We start from the raw sequence: 19,915 nt of genomic DNA, 5'->3' as shown, positions 1-19,915 counted from the left end.
GTGGCTGGCTTTGCAAGGGCTGCTCGCTCGCAGCCCAAGACGCTACTTTTTTTCCAGGTTCGGAGCTGTTCCGGATGCTTTATGTGCCCGATGACTGATCTCTTGGCACCTGATGTGTTTCTGTATATGGATTATCTGTGCTTTTGAGCACCATGCTGCATGGGACTGCCACCCGCACAAACCAAATATGACCAGTTGTGCGTAGGGCTCACGGGCTCTGACAAGGCCAGTCTGCTGTCCAAGTTCTGCAGTGAGAGCCTGGAGTACCTGTGTCAACCCCAGGCTTTTGTATAAAAGCAGTGCCGTTCCAGAACGCCATTCTGAATGTCAAAGAATTTGGAGGGGCTGATCGTATCCGGAAATACTGGAGTCTCTGCTATCAAGGTTCTCATGGGGTGACCTTTGTGTGAGTGTGTCGTCAGGTGATTTAGAAACGGCCTCAAAGGAGCTGCACTACTCTGCAGCGCCAGCTGTAGTGCACTCCGCCCTTCCTAATCCTGGCCAAGCATCAGCGCAAGCCGGCTGCCCGCTCCGTGCAAGAGGTCAAAAAATATTTTAGACTAGAACTCCTGGCACTTGGAAAACACTGGATACTGCAGCCCTGCTCACTGGACAACGTCGACGCGCTGAAAGATAGCTTCTGTCAGCTGATGAATTTGTTAGAAGAAAAAGACCATGTCACAGTAAGAATGTGAAACACGGCAAAGAAAATGGGTCCCCAGATTCCTTGAACCTATCATATTAGTTTCTCATTTTAATGTTATTTTGGTATCAAGACACTATTATAATGCCTTCAGCATCTGTTTTCCTCTAATTATTTTAAACTCTCATCTCTCTGTTAAAGTGAATATTCTGTGCATTGGTTGAATTATCATAGGTATTAAGTACACAGTACTGAGAGAGAATTTATTCTGTTTACTACTAATTCTCTTCACCGCATGTCTCTTCCTTCTGTTGTCTAAGTGACTCTTCTGCCCCCTGCACTGGGAACTTGGGGTCACAGAAATCCAATTTCCTGGTGAAGGACTCTGGGAGACTCAGAACTCTGACCCATCTTCCCTGAGTTTAGGATGGGGTGTTGTGTGACTGGGGTTCCCAGGATATGTGCACCATTTCCAAGATCTCTTGGGGGTTTTATTTTACCTTATTGTATTTTTTCTTTTCTTTTTTCTTTTCTTTCTTTCTTTCTTTTTGTATACTGCCCTTACAGATCATGGGAGAAAAATGAGCACCAAAAACTTCACTTAATTTCCTTATCAGAGAGGAATATCCCACCAGGCCAGAATTAACTTTGAAGAACTTAAGGACAAGCTGCCTTACGTTCCCTTCATTACATCTGAAGTCAGGCCCCTCCACACTTTGAGGAGCAAAGACATTACTTGAACTGTTAGGAAGAGTTAGAGGAAAGCTAGGCGGGATGCTTCATCACTGATGACGATTTCATCCAGGCCACCAATATTTTTTCAATGGACAGGTTATCCTTCATAAAGTCATAGGCATCTTTTTCTAAAACTATTGTGTCTGATTAAAATAGAAAAAAATATTTTTTAAATGATAGATAAAAGTCTTAAAAGCCTAATGAAGTCTAGTTGCCACCAGCTGAGGTTTAGAGGGCATGGATTTGATCAAGACAGAGTCATCTGTATTTGAGTCACGAAGTGGTAACGTAGCTGATGGAGCCTATTGGTGTCTCCATTATCTAGCACTGAAAAGTTTGTCTGGATTTCTCTTACAAACCTCTATTTTCAGGGGTTTCTAAATGCTCAGGCTGCAGCAAGTAAATAAATAATAATTTTAGGGCACAGATTCAATCTCGGAGACAAATTTTTTCATTTAATTTAAATGATAAAATTACATAGAGATAAATGGACAATTTTACTGGACTTTGGCTCCTTCGACCTTTTCAAAAACAGGAATAATCTATGGATATTGAGGTGGATGGTCGAAATACTTTTTGGAGCATTTTGTAGATTTTTGACCACTTAAAATACTGAGTGGCCTGATAAGAGAAAACTGCTTTTTTCACCTGAGCAATAAAAACATCTTTTCTACTTTTAGGTGGCCTGGCTGATTCCCAAATCCCACAGCCTCACACTAAAGTTACAGCATGATAAAATACCTGGTCATTCTTTGGGAGATATACCATTTATCACTTTTGTGGCTTCATTTTGTAGGTGGATTTTAATGAAGTTGTTACCCTTGAAATATTGAACCCTTACTTAAGCTTTTTTTTAATTGAATGGATCAAAAACATTCCTATGTGCTTTTGTCTACAGCCTCCATGACTATTTTTACACTGTGTAATCCGTGAGCAGCACAAGACTTTTATTCCAATGACCAGTTACACAATTTCTGCTTTTATTTTGCCTGGCTGTGCTCATCTCTAGGACAAATAAATGATCATCAGGCAAAAAAAATAAAAGAAAAAAGTAAAGAGAGGCAGATTCTTCACGAAGCACACATGATCTTTCACAGTCGTTACTTCTTAGCCTTATCTTTCATCTCTTGCCACTCTTACCCGTGCCCCAATGCACCTCACTATATAGCTTATGAACACAGTGTTCCATTTGTCCTGAAAATCCCCTGCCTCTACCCCATTTTTATCAAACTGTCTTAACTATTTTACGAGGATCATCTCAAATTCATCTCTTCTTTGAAACGTTCCAGTTCCCTTTATTCCTTGTCCCTCAACCCCAACATAGGACTCACAGTTAGCCACAGGTTTTAGTATTTATTTATTTTTGTGTTCCCATCTCCTGGCACTTAGAAGGAACATAAAAACAATAATAAAAGTAATTAGAGTATTATTTAATTAGTAGATAATGACACTATTGTGTCATTGCTAGATTAACTGTTGTAAATGATCCTTCCCTATGGCATTCATGCTATTAAAATATACCTCTGCTGTTGGAGCATAAATTATCTTATCAGGAAATGAACAAGAGAAATAAATACCACACCAGTACTTTGATTAAGTTAAGGACAAATTATATGTCTATAGCAAAAGATAATACACATCATCTATATCACAAATATTTGAATAAGAACTGTACTGACTTGTAAGAGAAGAAAAATGTAAAAATAAATGACATTTGTAGACACAATTATTTAGAGTAGTTACTATGGTGAGTGTGTATAGTAAAAATTGTGCTTATCTTTTCAGAATCATCAGTTTCTGAGGAAGAAAAGAATGTTGAGGAAAAGCAAACCATTAATTTTAAAATATTTTCTTAATCTTATTAATGGAGCTTTCTTGGTAAGACTCTTCAAAATTATCTAGAAAATGTAATGCATTTTTTGGCAATTACTAAAAATCACATTGACTCTTTTTTGCAGGTTCTTGGACTTTTACTCATGGGATTTGGTGCATGGCTTTTATTAGACAGAAATAATTTCTTCACTGCTCTAGGTATGTATCTTATTTTCCCTTTTCACTCTGAATGAAACAAGGCATTTCATTTTAAACAATTGCATGAATGATTTATTCAGCAGGTGGCAGTATTTTCTCTAAAATTCAGTTTTTCCTTTGAAGGTGTGTGTCGGTTGGTTTTAGAAATACCTTATTAAATGACAGGACTTAAATTTAAGACCATAAAGAAGATGTAAAATTTGGGAAGAGAAAGCTAGAAACTTTGGACAAGAGGGATGAGAGAAATGGAAGATTTTGAGTATTCTGCTAATTCTGGACCTTTACAGATCTGTAGACTTCAAAAGATAATGGAGATCAATATAGACTCACTGCCCAAGTTAAATAATCTCTTTTAAAATTCGGTTACCAGCAAATGCTCTTTCTGTCTGGCTTGGGCCTGGCAAAATGGCTTCCACAAAGAGGAGTGGTGAGAAGAAATAAAATATATTCCCTATACAAAAAACTTAAGTGTCCATCAATGAATAAATATATAAAGAAGATATGATATAATACATATATAAACAATATTTCTACATATAGCCATGAGAAAGAAGGAAACCCTGCCATTTGTGACACCATGGATGCACCTTAAAAATATTATGCTAAGTGATATAAGACAGAGAAGAATAAATACTCTATGATGTCACTTATATTTGGAATCTGAAAAAAGAAACTAACTTTGTAAAAACAGAAAGAATGGTGGTTTTCAGGGGCTAAATGGTGGAGAATTGGAGGTATTTTATTTAAGGTACGTACTTATAATTAAATAAGTAAGTTCTGGCAATTTTATGCACAACATAGTAATTATAGTCAACAACACTGTATTATAAACTTCAAAATTACTAAGAGACTAAATCTTAAGTATTTTCAGCACAAAAAGAAATGATAAATATGTGACAGGCTAAAGGCGTTAGCTAATGCTGCTACAGAAATCATGCTGTAATATATAAATGTAGCAAGCCAACACAGTTTACACTTTACACTTACACAATGTTTTATGCCAGCTTTATTCAATACACGTATTTCCCATAGAATTTTGAATTTGAAGCTAAAAGACTATAATATTAGTCTCACCCCAAGTAGCCAGGATAGTGAAACACAGAACTGAGGCACAGCAGCAGCTGGTCCAAAGGAAAAAGCGAGCAGAGTGTGATTCCAGAGAGAGACAGAGATAAGAGGGAGGCATCATGTACTTCTGATTTCTGCAAGACCCAAACGTATCTCCATACTTGTCGCAGTGGAGCTGTTCAGATATTTTTTGCATGTCTCCAGTATTTATTAAATTAAGTTTAATATATAATGTTTTAATTTTTATATATTTATTTAAATATATATTGAAAAAATTTCTAAATATGAATAAAAGAATTGAGTATGTTTAACTTTATTTTAAAAACAAACTTCAGATCTTTACATTGTCCTTATTTTACCATATTATGGTATGCTGTGGTCACTGTGGACTAACATTCAATAGACTGAGGATATTTTTCTTCTCATATAAATATGCTTAGTTGGCAGGCAAGAAGCCACATTTGGAATACTCAATGGCCATATGTGATTATTGGGTATTGGCTACCTTATTGAACAGTGCAAATATAGAACTGTCCCTTTATTTCAGTAAGCTCTACTGAACAGCACTGTTAAACATTAAATATATAACAAAAGCATGTGCTATAGAGCCAACCTATTTCTTAGTGGATAGCAAGTAAGAAAAATACATCTATAGGAAAAATAAAGCTAAATGAAAAGGTTTAATATGTAATACAGTGCTACAAAGTATTGAATAATTTAGCTAAACTTCAGCTATTTCTAAGTGCTTAGTATCTTTGTTCTTTTCACTTTGTACACTTTGCTTATGGAGAAGTACTCATGATTTTGAGTACTTTAGGGGTTTGTTCAGAATAAATGGGCATGTGGACCTTTCTATCTCTCTGTTCCTTCCCCCTGATAAAGACAGTAGTAACTTCCACTTATGTGGTGTTGGCTGTACCAGACACTGGGCTGAGCACCTTTTGTACAATATCTCATTTAATAATGCAGTATTCGTGTGCAGCAAGTCATTTTCTTTATCTTTTACCTCTTGAGTTTGGATGTGACAGATAATTTCATCAACCCTCATGTTCTTATTTATGGAAAACCCCTGCAAAGGTAGTCAGAAACTTATCCTTGAAGATTTTTTTCAAACAAAATGGATATTTAATATAACAAACCAGAGTGAGATTTCTGAGTCATGCAGGAACCCAGGTTCTTTCTATATTATTTCTTTGCTGTTTCCTAAAGTTGTCTTTGATTGCCAGGTGGACACTGGCTCAACACTAAGTTTACTTTCTAGGCTTTGAGATGTGGAAAAGAGTAGAAGGCAAGTGATTTTCTCTTTCAAAGGGGGAGGGCTAAAGTTGCGCACATTATCCATGTATTAACACTTAGTGAAATCTCATTTAAGGTTTCAAGATGTGGACTGAAAATAACCAGTTGGGGGCAAGAAGTGTTGGGCCCTCCCCTCTTTTTTATTCCACCTTTCAGTTAATTTACCTCTCTTTAAAGTATTTTGCCTTGACCTCTCCATTTGGAATAACATCATACCACCTAAAGTCCTTATCTATCCCTTGCCACTGTAATAGCCCCCAATAGACTTGAGCCCTGATCTCCTTCCTCATCCATCTTCCAAATGCCACTGACATAATTAATTTAAAAGGCAAATGTAACCATGTAACATTAAAAACCTTTCTCTGGCTCCGCCTTGCTATTATTTATTCAAATGACAAATACATGTGTAGAGCATCTTCTACATGTTGGGCACTATCCCATGAGCTGAGACTACAGTAATATACAAGAAAGATAAAAGTCTTGTCCTCATGGAGTTTAACTCCAGTGAGGAGGACTAAAAACATCACACAAAGTGCCCATAATGTGGCTTCTGCAAACATTTTCAGTCTACTAGCCTCAAACTGTAAGCACCAGCAAAGCAGAGCTTCCTACACGCAATGTGCTATTCTGAGTCTCCAGATGCTTCTACTCCCCAACCGTAGATGTTTCTAATTATCATTTAAAGCCTAAGCTCAGGTGTCACCTTCTCAAGATAGTAATTTTGACTATCTACTAGCAATGTCCAACATTTTGGCCTCTCTGGGCCACACTGGAAGAAGAGGGGTTGTCTTGGACTACACATTAAATACACAAACACTAATGAAAACAAAAAAACATCTTGTCATGTTTTAAGTAAACTTACGATTTTGTGTTGGGCTGCAATCGTAGCCATCCTGGACTGTGGGTTGAATATCCCTTCACACTCCAAAATCCTCCCCCTACTGAACTAGCTGTTCTTATATCCAAGTATGTGCTAGTAAATGTTTAACTGGTTTTGGGATGGAGAGTGTCGGTTTATGGTATTTGTTGATTTCTATAATTTAACTACTCTTACAGTGGTCAATTTTAAGGTGTCCATGTGAATTGAGTTGGTTTTTATCCTTTGCAAAAAATTAACAATTGCCTTTTATGAGCCAGAGCAGGCTGGCTTCTGCACACCACTGCCTCTCCCATAGAACATAGGGCATATTTAATGTACTTATTCTTGCTTTTAAACTAACATTTGCTGAGTACTAGTGTCCTACAGTCTGTGCCACAGCATTAAACATGTAACAGTTACTCTGTTGAATATATATAACCCTCCAGCACAGACAGCTCAACCTAGATGTGGAGAGAACAACATACAGCTTTGATAGGGCCATATTAGCAATAAACCCAGGGTAACTTAACCTGTACATTTTAGTTACTTAAGGACTTTTTGAGGAATGTATAAATACATAACTGATTGGATGTGCATAAGTTGTAGAATCATTCACCTTAGGAAAAAAATTGTCCTCTTTTATAGAAGACAATGAAGATAAGGTAAAGGTAAAGAGGTCTTCTGAAACTGAAGAAATTCTCCATCACATCATTAAAGAAATGTTTCTTCAAGTGAGAGGGTCTAGAATAAAGTTTAAAAAGAAAGAGAGAAAATTCTAGTGGTTGGCAACAGCATTTTAGGAAAAACTTAGATTGCTGCATTTATTACTATATAAAAAACAAATACTATTTAATAATAAGTTATTTTATAATTTTTACAGATGAAAATAATCACTTGATAGGATACAGTTTTGGAATTTTGGTTGGAACTGGATCGGCTATTGTTTTTCTTTGTCTCTTGGGTTATTTGGGAATTCACAATGAAATCAGATGGCTCCTAATTCTGGTATGTATTTCACTTCAATAGCTTGAATGTGTATCTTTGATTTTGACTGTCCAAGTCACACAAATGAGTTGAATGATTAATGTCATCATAACATAGCTGTACAGTGTGCCCTTTGGCATAAGACAAATGAAGTGTCCCCTTCCAAGAAAGTGTTCTAGGTAGAATTTTCTATTTTTCTCTTTTTTTTATTGTTGTTCAAGTACAGTTGTCTCCATTTGTACTACACTACCCCCTACCCCACCATCCCCACCTCCCACCCTCAATCCTACCCGCTTTGGTTTTGTCCACGTGTCCTTTACACACATTCCTGACAGCACTTCCCCCTTCTAGGTAGAGTTTTCTCAGGGAGAGTTCCATGGATCAAATCTGTACCTCAGCACTTACACAATTAGATACTAATTTTTAGCACAAGATCAATAGGAATCTATCTTCTAAGGTGAACTACAATTAACCAAACTTAAGAATATGAAGACTAATATCAGAATAAAATATATTAAAGTCAATGAGCGTGATAGCTCAGCAAGCAAAAGGAAACATGTCCTGTAGTCAGTGCATCTTCTCCTTGTGCACATGCCATGTAGGGAACTAACTGACAACTGAATCCTCAATTTATTACTTAACAAAGACAGATGCAACTGCTGACTGTGGCATCTGGCTAGTATTCTCTCTCTCCCAAGGCACGTTATGTAAAAAGATAAATTATGATCAGAAATACAGACCTAACATAAGCCACTTACCATACGTGTGGTAGGTATGGACCACAATTTACACACTTAGATGGAACATAGTTTTTAACATTACTTTTACATATAATTAATTTTAACTTACAAGCATTCTCCTGTCAAGAAGATAGGAAATTTAACTGCAATCACTGTGTCTTGCCAGGAAGAATGCAGAGATGCTTACCTTTTATGTAGCACTGACAATCTGGGTAGTCACTCTGGACACTGATTTTTAGTCTATACTGGTCAAGGAATTTAATTAAATTTCCTTCTGTGTCAGCTTTAGATCTGAATGAAGACGGTATAAACAACAACTCCATTAGACCACAGAATCTGTGAGAGTTCTTCGGAAGTATTGTCACTTCTTCCTGTCTTTTACTGATTCAAATGTTCACTGATATTTTTTCTTTGCTTTTTTGTTTTAATAACTCATTCATGTATATGAGAACAGGAAACTTTAGCAATACCTATGTATATGTTAAGACTGAATATTTCATCTGAGGTACACTTTCCCACCACTGCCCCATCTAACAAATACATCAGAAGCAAAGTTGTCGTCTCCACCTTTCTTTTGTTGCAGTATGCAGTACTGTTAATGTGGGCCTGTGGTGTTCAGGTTGCACTTTCAGCACTCGCCTTCACAAAGAAAGAGGAGGTATGGAAAAATCATTCTTTTGTTTGACATCTAAGGAAAATTTGATACCTTAGATTATTGAGACCAAGGAGCCTATATAGGTAAAGCTAAAAGCTAAAGGTAAATGTCTTTAGGGGGGGAAAAGGAGTCAAGGAAAGTACCAGCATTCTATACAGGAAGGGGCCAGGTATCAGATGGAAGACTGGGTTTGGGAACTTGTCTTTTACTCTGTTTGTAGAAGACTAAGAATATTGCAAATAACAAGGAATGTGGCGGAAGAGGAGAAGATGATGAGTGTGGGAAATACGAAATCGGCCCCAGGCCACCCTGGCTACCACTGCTGACCCCACCACTTTACTATGTTCTGCTCTTATAAAGAAATATCTTTCAACTTGCACTAATTTGAAATTTAGCAATTTTATTAAGATCAACAGAATAATTTATGTGTTTTGCATAGGTATGATTATGAGTGATATAGTTAAATTAATTAGGTAAGTTCAAAATAGCACATAATAAATTGCCTGAAAAAACTTCTCATAACAAAACCTACCTATTACAGTCTATAACCATAAACTTTTAATCCTTTAAGAAACCTCTGTGTTTCCATACAGTCCAGGTCTGTCTTGGTATCATGGGAGATCATCCTGTTGTGAAAAGAGCCTGGATTCCACCCCATTCACTCCAGAGATAACAGCTGTGTTTACATTGATTTATCTTCTAATCTACAAAGTTGATTAAGCTCTTCTGAGCCTGTAAAGCCCTTATGTCATTTACAGTGATTAACTCAGTATTGGAGATGTACTAGGACTTCAAATTGAATATGTGTGAGGGAATTTTATTTATATTGTGGCCACACAGATTATTTATGAAACTCATTCGACTCTGTGATCCATAATCCCTTTGGATCTCCTAAATAATGCTTACCTAAGAGGGTAAATGAGGACTGAGTCTGTCCTCTCCCTACAAAAATATAAAATGGAAAAATATCATTTTCTATTCTAAATATAAATTAACTTAAAGAATAAGTTACATAATGTATAGCTCTAAATAATACTTTATAGTATTCTAATCTTTTGTATATGAAAGCATAGATACATAAGTAACCCATAAAGGTTTAAATTGTACAGATGATTTAATTATTATAGTATTCTCACAAGTTATTTAGTCTTCATTATTCAAAGACTGCATAAAACAATGAAAAATCATCAGACTGGAATTTAAATAAAGCATATTTAGAAATCTCAGCTCCTCTTCCTTATTCACGTAAACAAAGCAAATAAATTCACTGAGTTTTGTCTCCTTATTTGTAACATTGGAATAGTATCTGTTCTTTCTAACTTTTGACATTCTTGAGGACCAAATTAGGAATTAGTTATAAAAGTCGTATGAACTTTTAAATGCTAAAGTAGTACCAAGTGCATCAACATTCACTGAGACTTTGAAAAATACCTTAATGAATGAAAAAAGCATTTAGATACAAGCAGAAATCAACAAACTGACTTTAAATAGTCTTTTATGAGAAGACAGAAAGTTTCCATCAAAATTTCACTTTTAATACAATTTTCAACAGGTTCACCAAATATGGCGTGATGAAATTGATTTAATCATTTCTCAGTATGGATCTAAAGATATACCTGAAGACATACCTAAGTGGACTGCTCTGAACACTTTACAGAAAACAGTAAGACAAATAAACACAAAACTAAAAATTACCCACTGTAGGGTAGGGGGCAATATAGGGAAGTGTAGGGGATAGGGAAAGAGGAATGAGACATTCTTATATTTCTTCCAAACAAATTGGATATAATTGCATTGCCCACATTTACAGGTCTTAGGTTTATCTCCCTTTTGTAACTTATAGCTCATTTTCTGAGTTAATTGATGTGCATTTTAACCTGGTTTCCCTATAAAAGTGTTAGTGATCTTCTGCCAAGGAAAGTCATCTGTCCTCATGCACCATGGGAAGCAAGTCTGAGCACAGTCCCTGCTGGCTGGAAGCAGAGTGGCAGATGGTGCCCGTTTGAGCCTGAATGTCAGGATTGCTGCACAGTAGCCTTGTGACCCTGAATAAGTAATTTTCTTAACTTCACTTTTCATGTTATTCAAATGGGCAGAATAACCCCTACCTCTGGTTGGCAGGAATAAATGAAGTAATGTCGAGAATATTTAGAAAGTCTTGAACCTGGAACATAGTAAGCAACTAATACTTATTAGTTAATGTTGCTAAGGTTATTATTTAACAGTTCAGATCTTTCTGGGCAAGGAAGGAAATTGGTATGGTCAGCCAAATAATTTACAGGAATAGACCAGCACCTGGAATACTGTGCTTGATAGAGACAATAGCAAACATTTACATAGCATCAGGCCCTTTTGTAAGTGCATTGAATATATTAACTAATTTAATTCTCCCAACAAATGAGGTCACACTTTCATTCTCATTTTATAGATGAAAGACAGAGAAATTCAGTGCCTGAGCTGGTGTCACCCAGCTAATAAGTGGCAGAGCCAAGATTCAATCCCAGACAATCTAGCACTAGATTTTGTATTCTTAACTGTTACACTAGATGCTGCACATAGAAATAGTTAATTATTTTTAGCACCTCTACTAACCAAATTCATTTTAGAAAAATTGAAATGTATTATAAATGTTTTCTCTAAGGTATGGGACTTGACATGTACTGCCTTTGCAGATTGCATTAGAACTGATAAAGTATCAAACCTTTTTCTTTTGGTCATAAACTGATAAACAGGTAAATAGTTCTATGTATGACATTACTATAATTAATGAGAATCCAGCTTACAGCACCTATCCATGAATATAATTGATATAGCATATGTAGGTTTGATTGGTTGAAGTTTTAATATCCAAACTCTAAAGCTTTATGTTAGTCATTCACCATTTCCAATTCATGCCAAGATTGCTGGTACATATTATAATTTTCAATAACAAGTTTAGAAAAATAAACTTGTTAAATATTCATGCCAACATTCTCTTATTTTCTAGGTATCAAATCTATGAGTAGATTCTTTTACATTCTCCCAACTCAACTTGATAGGATGGGAGATGAAATATTATTTAGATGTTTTATCATCTCCATGATTATTTTCCTTGTTACCTTTTTTGGTTCTTTGTTGCAGTTTTTCACACAAATACAAAACTGAAAGTTAACATCTCACATTAATCCTAAAGAAAGTAGATATAACCCTGAATTTCTTTATGTATATTAAACATATATAGCAGCATATTGGGGATAAATATAAAGATAAATGCTATAGTTAGGAGGACGATATGGCTAAAGTAATTCTCTCTTCTATGTTCTGGCCTGAAGCATGGTTTGTAGCTTAAGTAAATCAAACATATCTTTCATCTTGGGTTCCTATTAATAAATTCAGATATAACAATTCCAGCCAAACATAGCCCATCTGTGTAGGTGCAGACCTTTACCTTTGGTGTAACATCAACAATAGCAGCAAAAAGTAATAGATTAAACAAAAAAAATACTTGTTTCATTCACTACATTTTAAGGGGCAATAAATTAATAAATTCATCATAAAAACACTAACATATATGGGAATTATATAGTTAACTACATTTTGAATAATTTATTCTATAATTCATAGAATGTTTTTCATAGTTACAGTGTTGTGGCCAACACAATTACACAGACTGGATAAAGAATAAGAATAAAGAAAATTCAGGACAGATACCATGCTCTTGCACGAATTCCACATTAAGAAATTGGTTTTGTGATGAGCCATTGAATACAACTTACCTAGAGGTAAAAATAAGTCAAATCTATTGCAAGATTTCACAGTGCCTTATGTTTGCAAGTTGATTTAGAATGGTGAGCAAATTTTTGTAGAAAACCAATGTTATTTATGGTGATTAATTCATAAGCAACTTCACTAAATTAAATTCACATTTAGGTGAATGCAGTATTATCTGAGGTATATAATAAATAAATAAACTTTCTGGGAGTATGTGATCTAAGTGTCCCTAGAACTTGGGATATCATCAACCTTTCTCTGGAACCCTCCTTCCTAAATTCTCACAGAGGCAGGGGCTACTATTGGGAACTCTCTGGATTAAAGGATTGGTAGGAGAGCTGCCACACCAGTATTAAAGAGCTGTGAGGATTGGCAAAAATTGAAGGGAGGGCACCTTGGCAATGACAAAAGTGGTATTCAGATAAATGTGGCAGAACAATAGTACAAGTTCACCTAAAGCAACTAGTATTTACATAGATGCAATATTGACAAACTAAGGATTTCCATCCCCAAAACTTGTAATAGTTTGTATAGTTAGTATGATAATCTTAATTCTAATTTTAAGATGTAGCTTTTAATTATATAATTTATTTATAGATAAATACAGCTTTTTTTAAAAAAAGAAAAGCTTATCTTATTTGGGTATTAATCATTCTAGGCAGCAGTGGATACCCTGCTGAATCACAGTTATTTGCAGAAGATCAAATACCGCTGAAAACAATCTATTTCTGACTGCATTATACCTTAGGACTTTAAAAGTAACAACCAAGGTGTCTTGCTATCATATCAAGCTTTCTGGACTTAAAAAGTTCAGTCTCCAGCTAGGCATTAACTTGCCTTTTAGATTTTGGTAAATTTCTAATTTTTGTGTCTCTGTTTCTTGTTAATAGAATTTTGTATAAAACCATGTCCATCTCTAAATCAATCTAATTCCTTTCTTTAGGGTTGTGAAAATAAAATCAACGCATGGTATCAAGCTAATGTTTTAACATTAATTGGAATTAACTTTGGACTTTTGGTTTCAGAGGTAAGATTTTGTTCCTGTGTTTAAAAATAAAAAATATTAAGTACAAATGATACAGAATAAACTGCAGAACAACCAGCTGGAGACCTAATCTGAAAAGTTAATCTGATAGGATCCAAGACCTTGAGGCTATTACCACCAAGAGAGGTATATGTCCGGCTAGGTGATACCATTAAATCAACCAAGTCGGTAGAGCCTGTTAATAAGTGGCAGGTATCATATAATTTCACTGCTTTGTGATATGAAAAATAAACAACTTCCTATCTCACATGGTGAGAGCACGATGTTGGCAAGTTGTCAAACTTCTGAAATCCAGGCATATGTTTGACATTTGTAGCTTTATTTACTGATAGACTCATTCATTCATTCATTCATTAAAATTCAGTAAATTTGAAGGGTGGAGAACATCTACAGTGGTTCAACTACTGTACTAGTTATTATAGATATAGTGGGAAGCAAAATAGACATGTCTCATGACCTTCATGGTACCAACTGCAGAGCTGAGATTCAGAAGCAGGACCTCATTTTCCAGTCTCAGTGACAATTGATGAGAGCAAGTGAAGGCTATGGATTCAAGAAAACTGTAAGTGGATAGATTATTACAGTGCAGATTATAATACTGGAATGAATATGTAATGTATAGTTTGGCCAAAGCAAGATACTGAATTTAATTTTTTTTTCTTTTTATTTTTTTAGAGAGAGGGGAAGGGAGGGAGAAAGAGATGGAGATAAACATCAATGTGTGGTTGCCTCCTTCATGCCCCACACTGGGAACCTGGCCTGCAACCCAGGCCTGTGCCCTGACTGGGAATCGAACCACTGACCCTTTGTTTCACAGTCCAGTGCTCAATCCACTGAGCCACGCCAGCCAGGGCTACTGAATTTAATTTCATATCCATCCACAAAGGCACTGACCTAAGTTTCCATAAATCATCTTCAATTGGTGACAGTTTAAGTCTCAGAATGATAGTAAACCAAGGTATTCTTTTTTTGATGTTTGTTGTTATTGTTTATGCTATTACAGATGTCCCCATTTTCTCCCCCTTTGCCCCCCCTCCATCCAGCCTTCTCCACCCTTTATGTCAGGCCATCAACACACTGTTGTCTCTGTCTGTGGGTTATGCATATATGTCCCTTGGAAGGTGAAGGAGTTAGCCAAGACATAGCATTAATATAGTTATTTTGAAATGCTGTTGTGTTCATGCTGATGAGTTTAAGACAAAGCTGAGGGGGAATGGTATCTGTAACCCATTTTCCTATCTACCCTTTACACACCACTTATCATGATCTTATGCCAAAAAGAGTTCGTTTTCTAAACTTGATAATAAGGTTAGAAAAATGATGAACAAAAGAACACATTAGTAGTTCATCAAGGCAGCTAGGCCAATGACAGCACATCTTACTAAGTTGAACAGTCTCTTCCTTAGTACCCTCTATAAATGAACTTGGTGGCAACTGGGTTACTCTAGAAGACTTACTCTGCAGACTTCTCATTCACAACCATGTGCACCTTACTCTGAAATTTCTCAGCCTACTTGATCCCTTTCTTTTACAGTATTCATTTTGGTAATTACATAGCAAGTGCTGCCTTTACAAATTACATTTTGAGCTCTTTTTATATCCTTTTCTTCCAGGTTCTGCAAGTCTCATTAACTATCTCTTTCTTCAGACATATCAAGAATAGAGTACATGCAGAAATGTGATCTTTGGATTTTAATTTATCAAGAAGAAACCAGTTAATTCTCAAAATAACAACATTGTAGCCCTGACTGCTGTGACTCAGTTGGGCATTGTTCTGCAAAGCAAAAGGTCGCTGGTTGAATTCCTAGTCAGGGCACATGCCTGGGTTTGGTCCTTTGCCTGGGTATGGAGGAGAGGCAACCAAATGATGTTTCTCTTTCACATCGATGTTTTTTTCCCTCTCTTTCTTCCTCCCTCCCTTCCCCTTTCTGTAAAAATAAATAAATAAAATCTTTTTAAAAATAATAACTGCATTGTATTTTTTCATTCCATAAAAGTTCTGAATTACATTAATAAAACCTGGGACTTGTTGAAGTCATTGGTTATTTGTAGCATAACATTATTAAAATTATAATACATCACTCCATGAAAGTTTTATTAATTTGTTTTTTCAAAATATCAAAATATTCTGTAGTTCAGAACTTTAACTTATTTTCTGAATTACGAGGATATCACCACATATATTGAATTCAAAATTAGTAAAGTACCACCATATGTTTTGAGTTTCTCATGTAGAAAAAATACCTATAAGATGTTCATAAAATATTAATTAATTAAGCAATTATAACATGTACCTAACATTTGCAAGTTTTAAGAAAATTAACACTGACTTATAGGTGATATAAAAGAAAGATTTAAAATCTTCATGACACCTCTATACTGAATTAATCATTGATTTCTTTCTTCCAATAATGCTTACAAGTGAATAATACACACTGTTTTAGAGATTTGGATATACTTTGGTGGCAGTAATAAACAATTAAAATAACAATAATTTTTAACTGTGGCATAAAAAATGTATTCCAAATGTTACTTATTTCCACACTCTATTTGCTCCTCATTTTCTTTTGTTTCCTTAAATTTTGTTCAGTGTGTGCCTGCACAGTTCTCTGAAGGATACAAAAATAAACCTAGTTCTATTTTTTTTTACAATGATATCGTAAGAACAGAAAAAAAGTCCTTTGAGAATTTTTTTTAAAACTACTATACAGATGTGAGGTATTATTATATCATTGTCCTTTTAGCCAAAGGTGTCTTGGTTGTGAGAAAATGAAGAAAGGCTAGAATAACTGTTGGTCCTGTATTGCTCCCACCTCTACAGAAGATTCACTCTCATTTAGTAATTCAATCCTATCTCTTTTCATCTACCTATTCAGTATACTGCAGATTTTAGAGGTCTGTAGAGTTTTCTTAAGTCAGCAAAATAGGAAAATAGAATAACTATTTTCTCAAAAGTGAACTATAAATAAACATGCCTTATGTTCTTTAAGGAAATTTCTCTTAGGATTTAAAGCTCATTTTCTTACTTTCTCTAACATATACCACAAGAACACTGATAGCAAAAACCTCTCTCCTACTCGGGAGTTGAAAATGAACTTACTGGTAATTAAATAAATATTATAGATTGATTACACATATTTGTCTTTGCATCAAGGAAAAAAAAGGGTTCTCTAGATACTACATTGCCTATTTTAAGTTAAGACAGTTAATTCACAGAAAATGCACCATTGACTGAATGTATCACCTTTATGGTTATAAGGACGATTGCTTTGAAGGATGTCGTTTGACACCTTTAGTAAAATAAGGACTTGTTGGGTAAGATAAAATAGAGTAGATCAAGATAATCTCTAACTTTTTTTTAAATTTTTGAGATAGAAAATCTAGCAAGTTCTGAAAATCAATCTGGATCAAAAGTGAGCCATTTAATTTTAGTTAAAATTTAGGGTAACAACTAATCCTGACTTCCCCTTCAAGCTGTCATATCACGGACAAAAACACATTTAATTTGTTTCAGTCTCCTCATCTTAATTATGTTTTCAAAATTCAGAGCAATTTTGTGAAGTGATATACTTTCAAATTCTTCTAGATAAGGATATGTGCATTCAGTCAACCAGCACTTATGGAGCACCTGCTCCATGCCAGGGTCATTACTAACTCTTGGGATATGAAGATGAGGAGACACGTGTATAGTTCCTCTACAGGGTTGGCTTCAGGAGCACACAGCCTGCCCTTAGAAGAGCTCCCCCTTGGTTTAACACTTTGCAATTGCCATCTGGATATTTTAATCATTTTGGAACAAGGGATGTCATATTTACATTTCATACTGGGCTCTGTAAATTCCATTGCTGGTCCTGTCAGTAGTGTTAAACTCAGAATCAATCACACAGCCTAATGTGGACAAATACGTTTTCTGTATGTGATCGTTTTTATGGACACTCAAGAGAGCATCCCAAAGTTTGTCTTAGAGTATTGGAGAGTACTCCAAAAAGGAGAACCATTCATTCAAAAATTATTGAGAGACTGTTATGTGTTGAGCACTATTCCAGGTGCTAGAGGAACAATAGTAAATAAAACAAAAGAAAACTTTCCCTCATGGAGATTGCATCCAAGTCAGAGGAGCCAAGCAACAAAACCACTATATGAGATGGTGGAAAGAGCTACATGGTAAAAATAAGTTAGGAAGTAGAATAAAAAATGTTGGGGGAATTAAGAGCATTATAGTTTTAAATAGGGTGTGTCAAGAAAGCCCCACAAAGAAAGTGACTTTTGAGTAAATAAACAAAGGTAATGAGAAAAATAAGAGAAAAGCATTCTGCGTGCAAGAGGACAGCAAGTAGGAAAGAAGAAAGGCCCAGAGACAAAAGTGAACATGGAACATATCTAGCTGTTTTCAAGGAAGGGCAAGTAAGCCAGTGTGGCTAGAGTGAAGTGCAGTTGGGGGAACAGGGAGGCTGGATGAAAGAAAGGTTCAGAGGGGGAAGAGGTCTGGTAGTGGCTTATTAACCGCTCTCAAGGCTTTAGTTTTTTACTGAGTGATATGGGAAACAATTGGTAGGTTTTGTACAAGTGACATGATTAAGCTTGTAGGAGAAATCTTGCCGCCATGTTGAAAATAGACTTGAAAAGTGCAAGTGTAGAGACAGAGAGAACAGACTGGTTTTTATTTAATAATCTAGATAAGAATGATGGTAGGTTTGGCCAGAGAGTAGAAGTAGAGTTGATGAGAAGTGATCAGGGTCCATATATTTTTTGTGGTGGAGTAATCAGAATTTACCCCTACTTTGAATATAGAAATATAAAACAAAAGGAGGAGTCAAGGATGACTTGAGTAATTGGAAAAATGGAGTCACCACTTACAGATACTAGGCAAACTGTGGGGAAAGCTAGGTATTTTAAGTTAACACTTAACACTCTAAAAATCCTACACTCTAAAAATCCTGAAGTGATCTGTTCATGTGTCCATATCCCCTACAAGTCTGCAAGAAACTCAAAGCTAGGGATATTTTGAGTCAGCTTTGCACTGAAAGCTTTGCACTGAAACTTTGCTCAGTACTTGACAATGTAGGTGGCTAATAAATGGTAATAATGTTAGAAAGGCAGATTACACACTGTGCCATTGGATACAACCCAATTGCCCTCTTAGGTTGTCTGACGCTGACTGTACTCAATGGTTTTGATTTCATTAGGCTATCATAAATATACTCTGTCCAAACTTGCTTGGTAATTAGTAGCTGCTAGTTCAATTAGTCACTGCCACCCACATCTTCTTTCTCCAGGAAACTGAATGAAGGATGCTGGCAAAATAAAAACTTCTTTAAAAAGATCTCATTGAAACAATTGTTTAAAAGAACACCGCAATAGAAATACTGGAAAACAACCTGAAGTGTTTGTTTAATGTTTGCAATATTTGTTGAATATTTGTACTTTTATTTCCTTTTTCTGATCTTAGGGAAGTTACTCTTCAGAGACATAAGAATTCCTGGCAAAAGGAAAAAACAAAAATCTAATGTTTTCACTGCCTTGAAATAGGACTGTAAAATTAAAAAGAAAAACCTTGATTTTATACTATCTCATGTTTTATTGTTTAGCATCTTTTATTTATTTTTCTTTCCTATTCCTTTCTATTTTGGAAGTCACCCATTAGATGAAAAAAGATAATGACATATTTCTGGTAAATTTATACATATTTATTGAATACCAATGGATTGTAACACTATACAAATAATAAAACCAAGAAGAGTAGAAGCTATTTCTTGATAAGTTAAATTATACAGATTAAGACTTTGTCAGTGTTCTGAATATTTGGAAGAAGGAAAAATGGAATATTTTTGTACAAAATCATTTGTAATGTGAAAATAAAGTGTATAATAAAAAGTGTAAAATCATTGTTGAAATTATTAAAAGTTATTATTAATTGCACTCAAGTATAGTAGACATTCTCCTTAATGTCAGGAAAGATTTATGGGATGAAACATGCAGAATTGCTAATTTCCCTAATTGCATATTTTATTGCAGTTTTTTTTAATGTTTTATTTCAGAGGAAAAATACAAAAGGTACTGGAAAATAAAATATATCCATAAGAATTACTACAGTTTTTTAACAAAATAC

At 35.2% G+C, this 19,915-nt stretch overlaps 1 protein-coding gene and 1 pseudogene across 1 annotated transcript; both read left to right on the top strand.

Moving 5' to 3' along the window:
* Positions 1-90: 90 nt before the first annotated feature.
* Positions 91-695, top strand: LOC123813568 (annotated as a pseudogene).
* Positions 696-3,190: 2,495 nt separating this feature from the next.
* TSPAN19 (tetraspanin 19) lies at positions 3,191-15,488 on the top strand. Its single transcript, XM_045830650.1, has 8 exons — positions 3,191-3,256; positions 3,337-3,409; positions 7,513-7,637; positions 8,940-9,014; positions 10,564-10,674; positions 12,629-12,772; positions 13,705-13,788; positions 15,420-15,488. The coding sequence occupies exons 1-8, from the start codon at positions 3,191-3,193 to the stop codon at positions 15,486-15,488; spliced, it is 747 nt and encodes a 248-aa protein (XP_045686606.1).
* Positions 15,489-19,915: the final 4,427 nt, after the last annotated feature.

Source organism: Phyllostomus hastatus, unplaced genomic scaffold (genome assembly GCF_019186645.2).
Source record: "Phyllostomus hastatus isolate PE091 unplaced genomic scaffold, TTU_PhHast_1.1 phas_contig_152, whole genome shotgun sequence".
NCBI classification, from domain to species: Eukaryota; Metazoa; Chordata; class Mammalia; order Chiroptera; family Phyllostomidae; genus Phyllostomus; species Phyllostomus hastatus.
Note: the sequence above shows the minus strand (reverse complement) of the source record. Positions and strands in the feature narration are given on the sequence as shown.

Excerpts from the sequence above, each read along its gene's own strand:
- TSPAN19 (XM_045830650.1), top strand. The coding sequence starts at position 3,191 with ATGTTGAGGAAAAGCAAACCATTAATTTTAAAATATTTTCTTAATCTT. Across the intron at positions 3,410-7,512 it reads TAATTTCTTCACTGCTCTAG|ATGAAAATAATCACTTGATA; the intron begins GTATGTATCTTA and ends TAATTTTTACAG. Across the intron at positions 10,675-12,628 it reads TGAACACTTTACAGAAAACA|TTACAGTGTTGTGGCCAACA; the intron begins GTAAGACAAATA and ends TGTTTTTCATAG.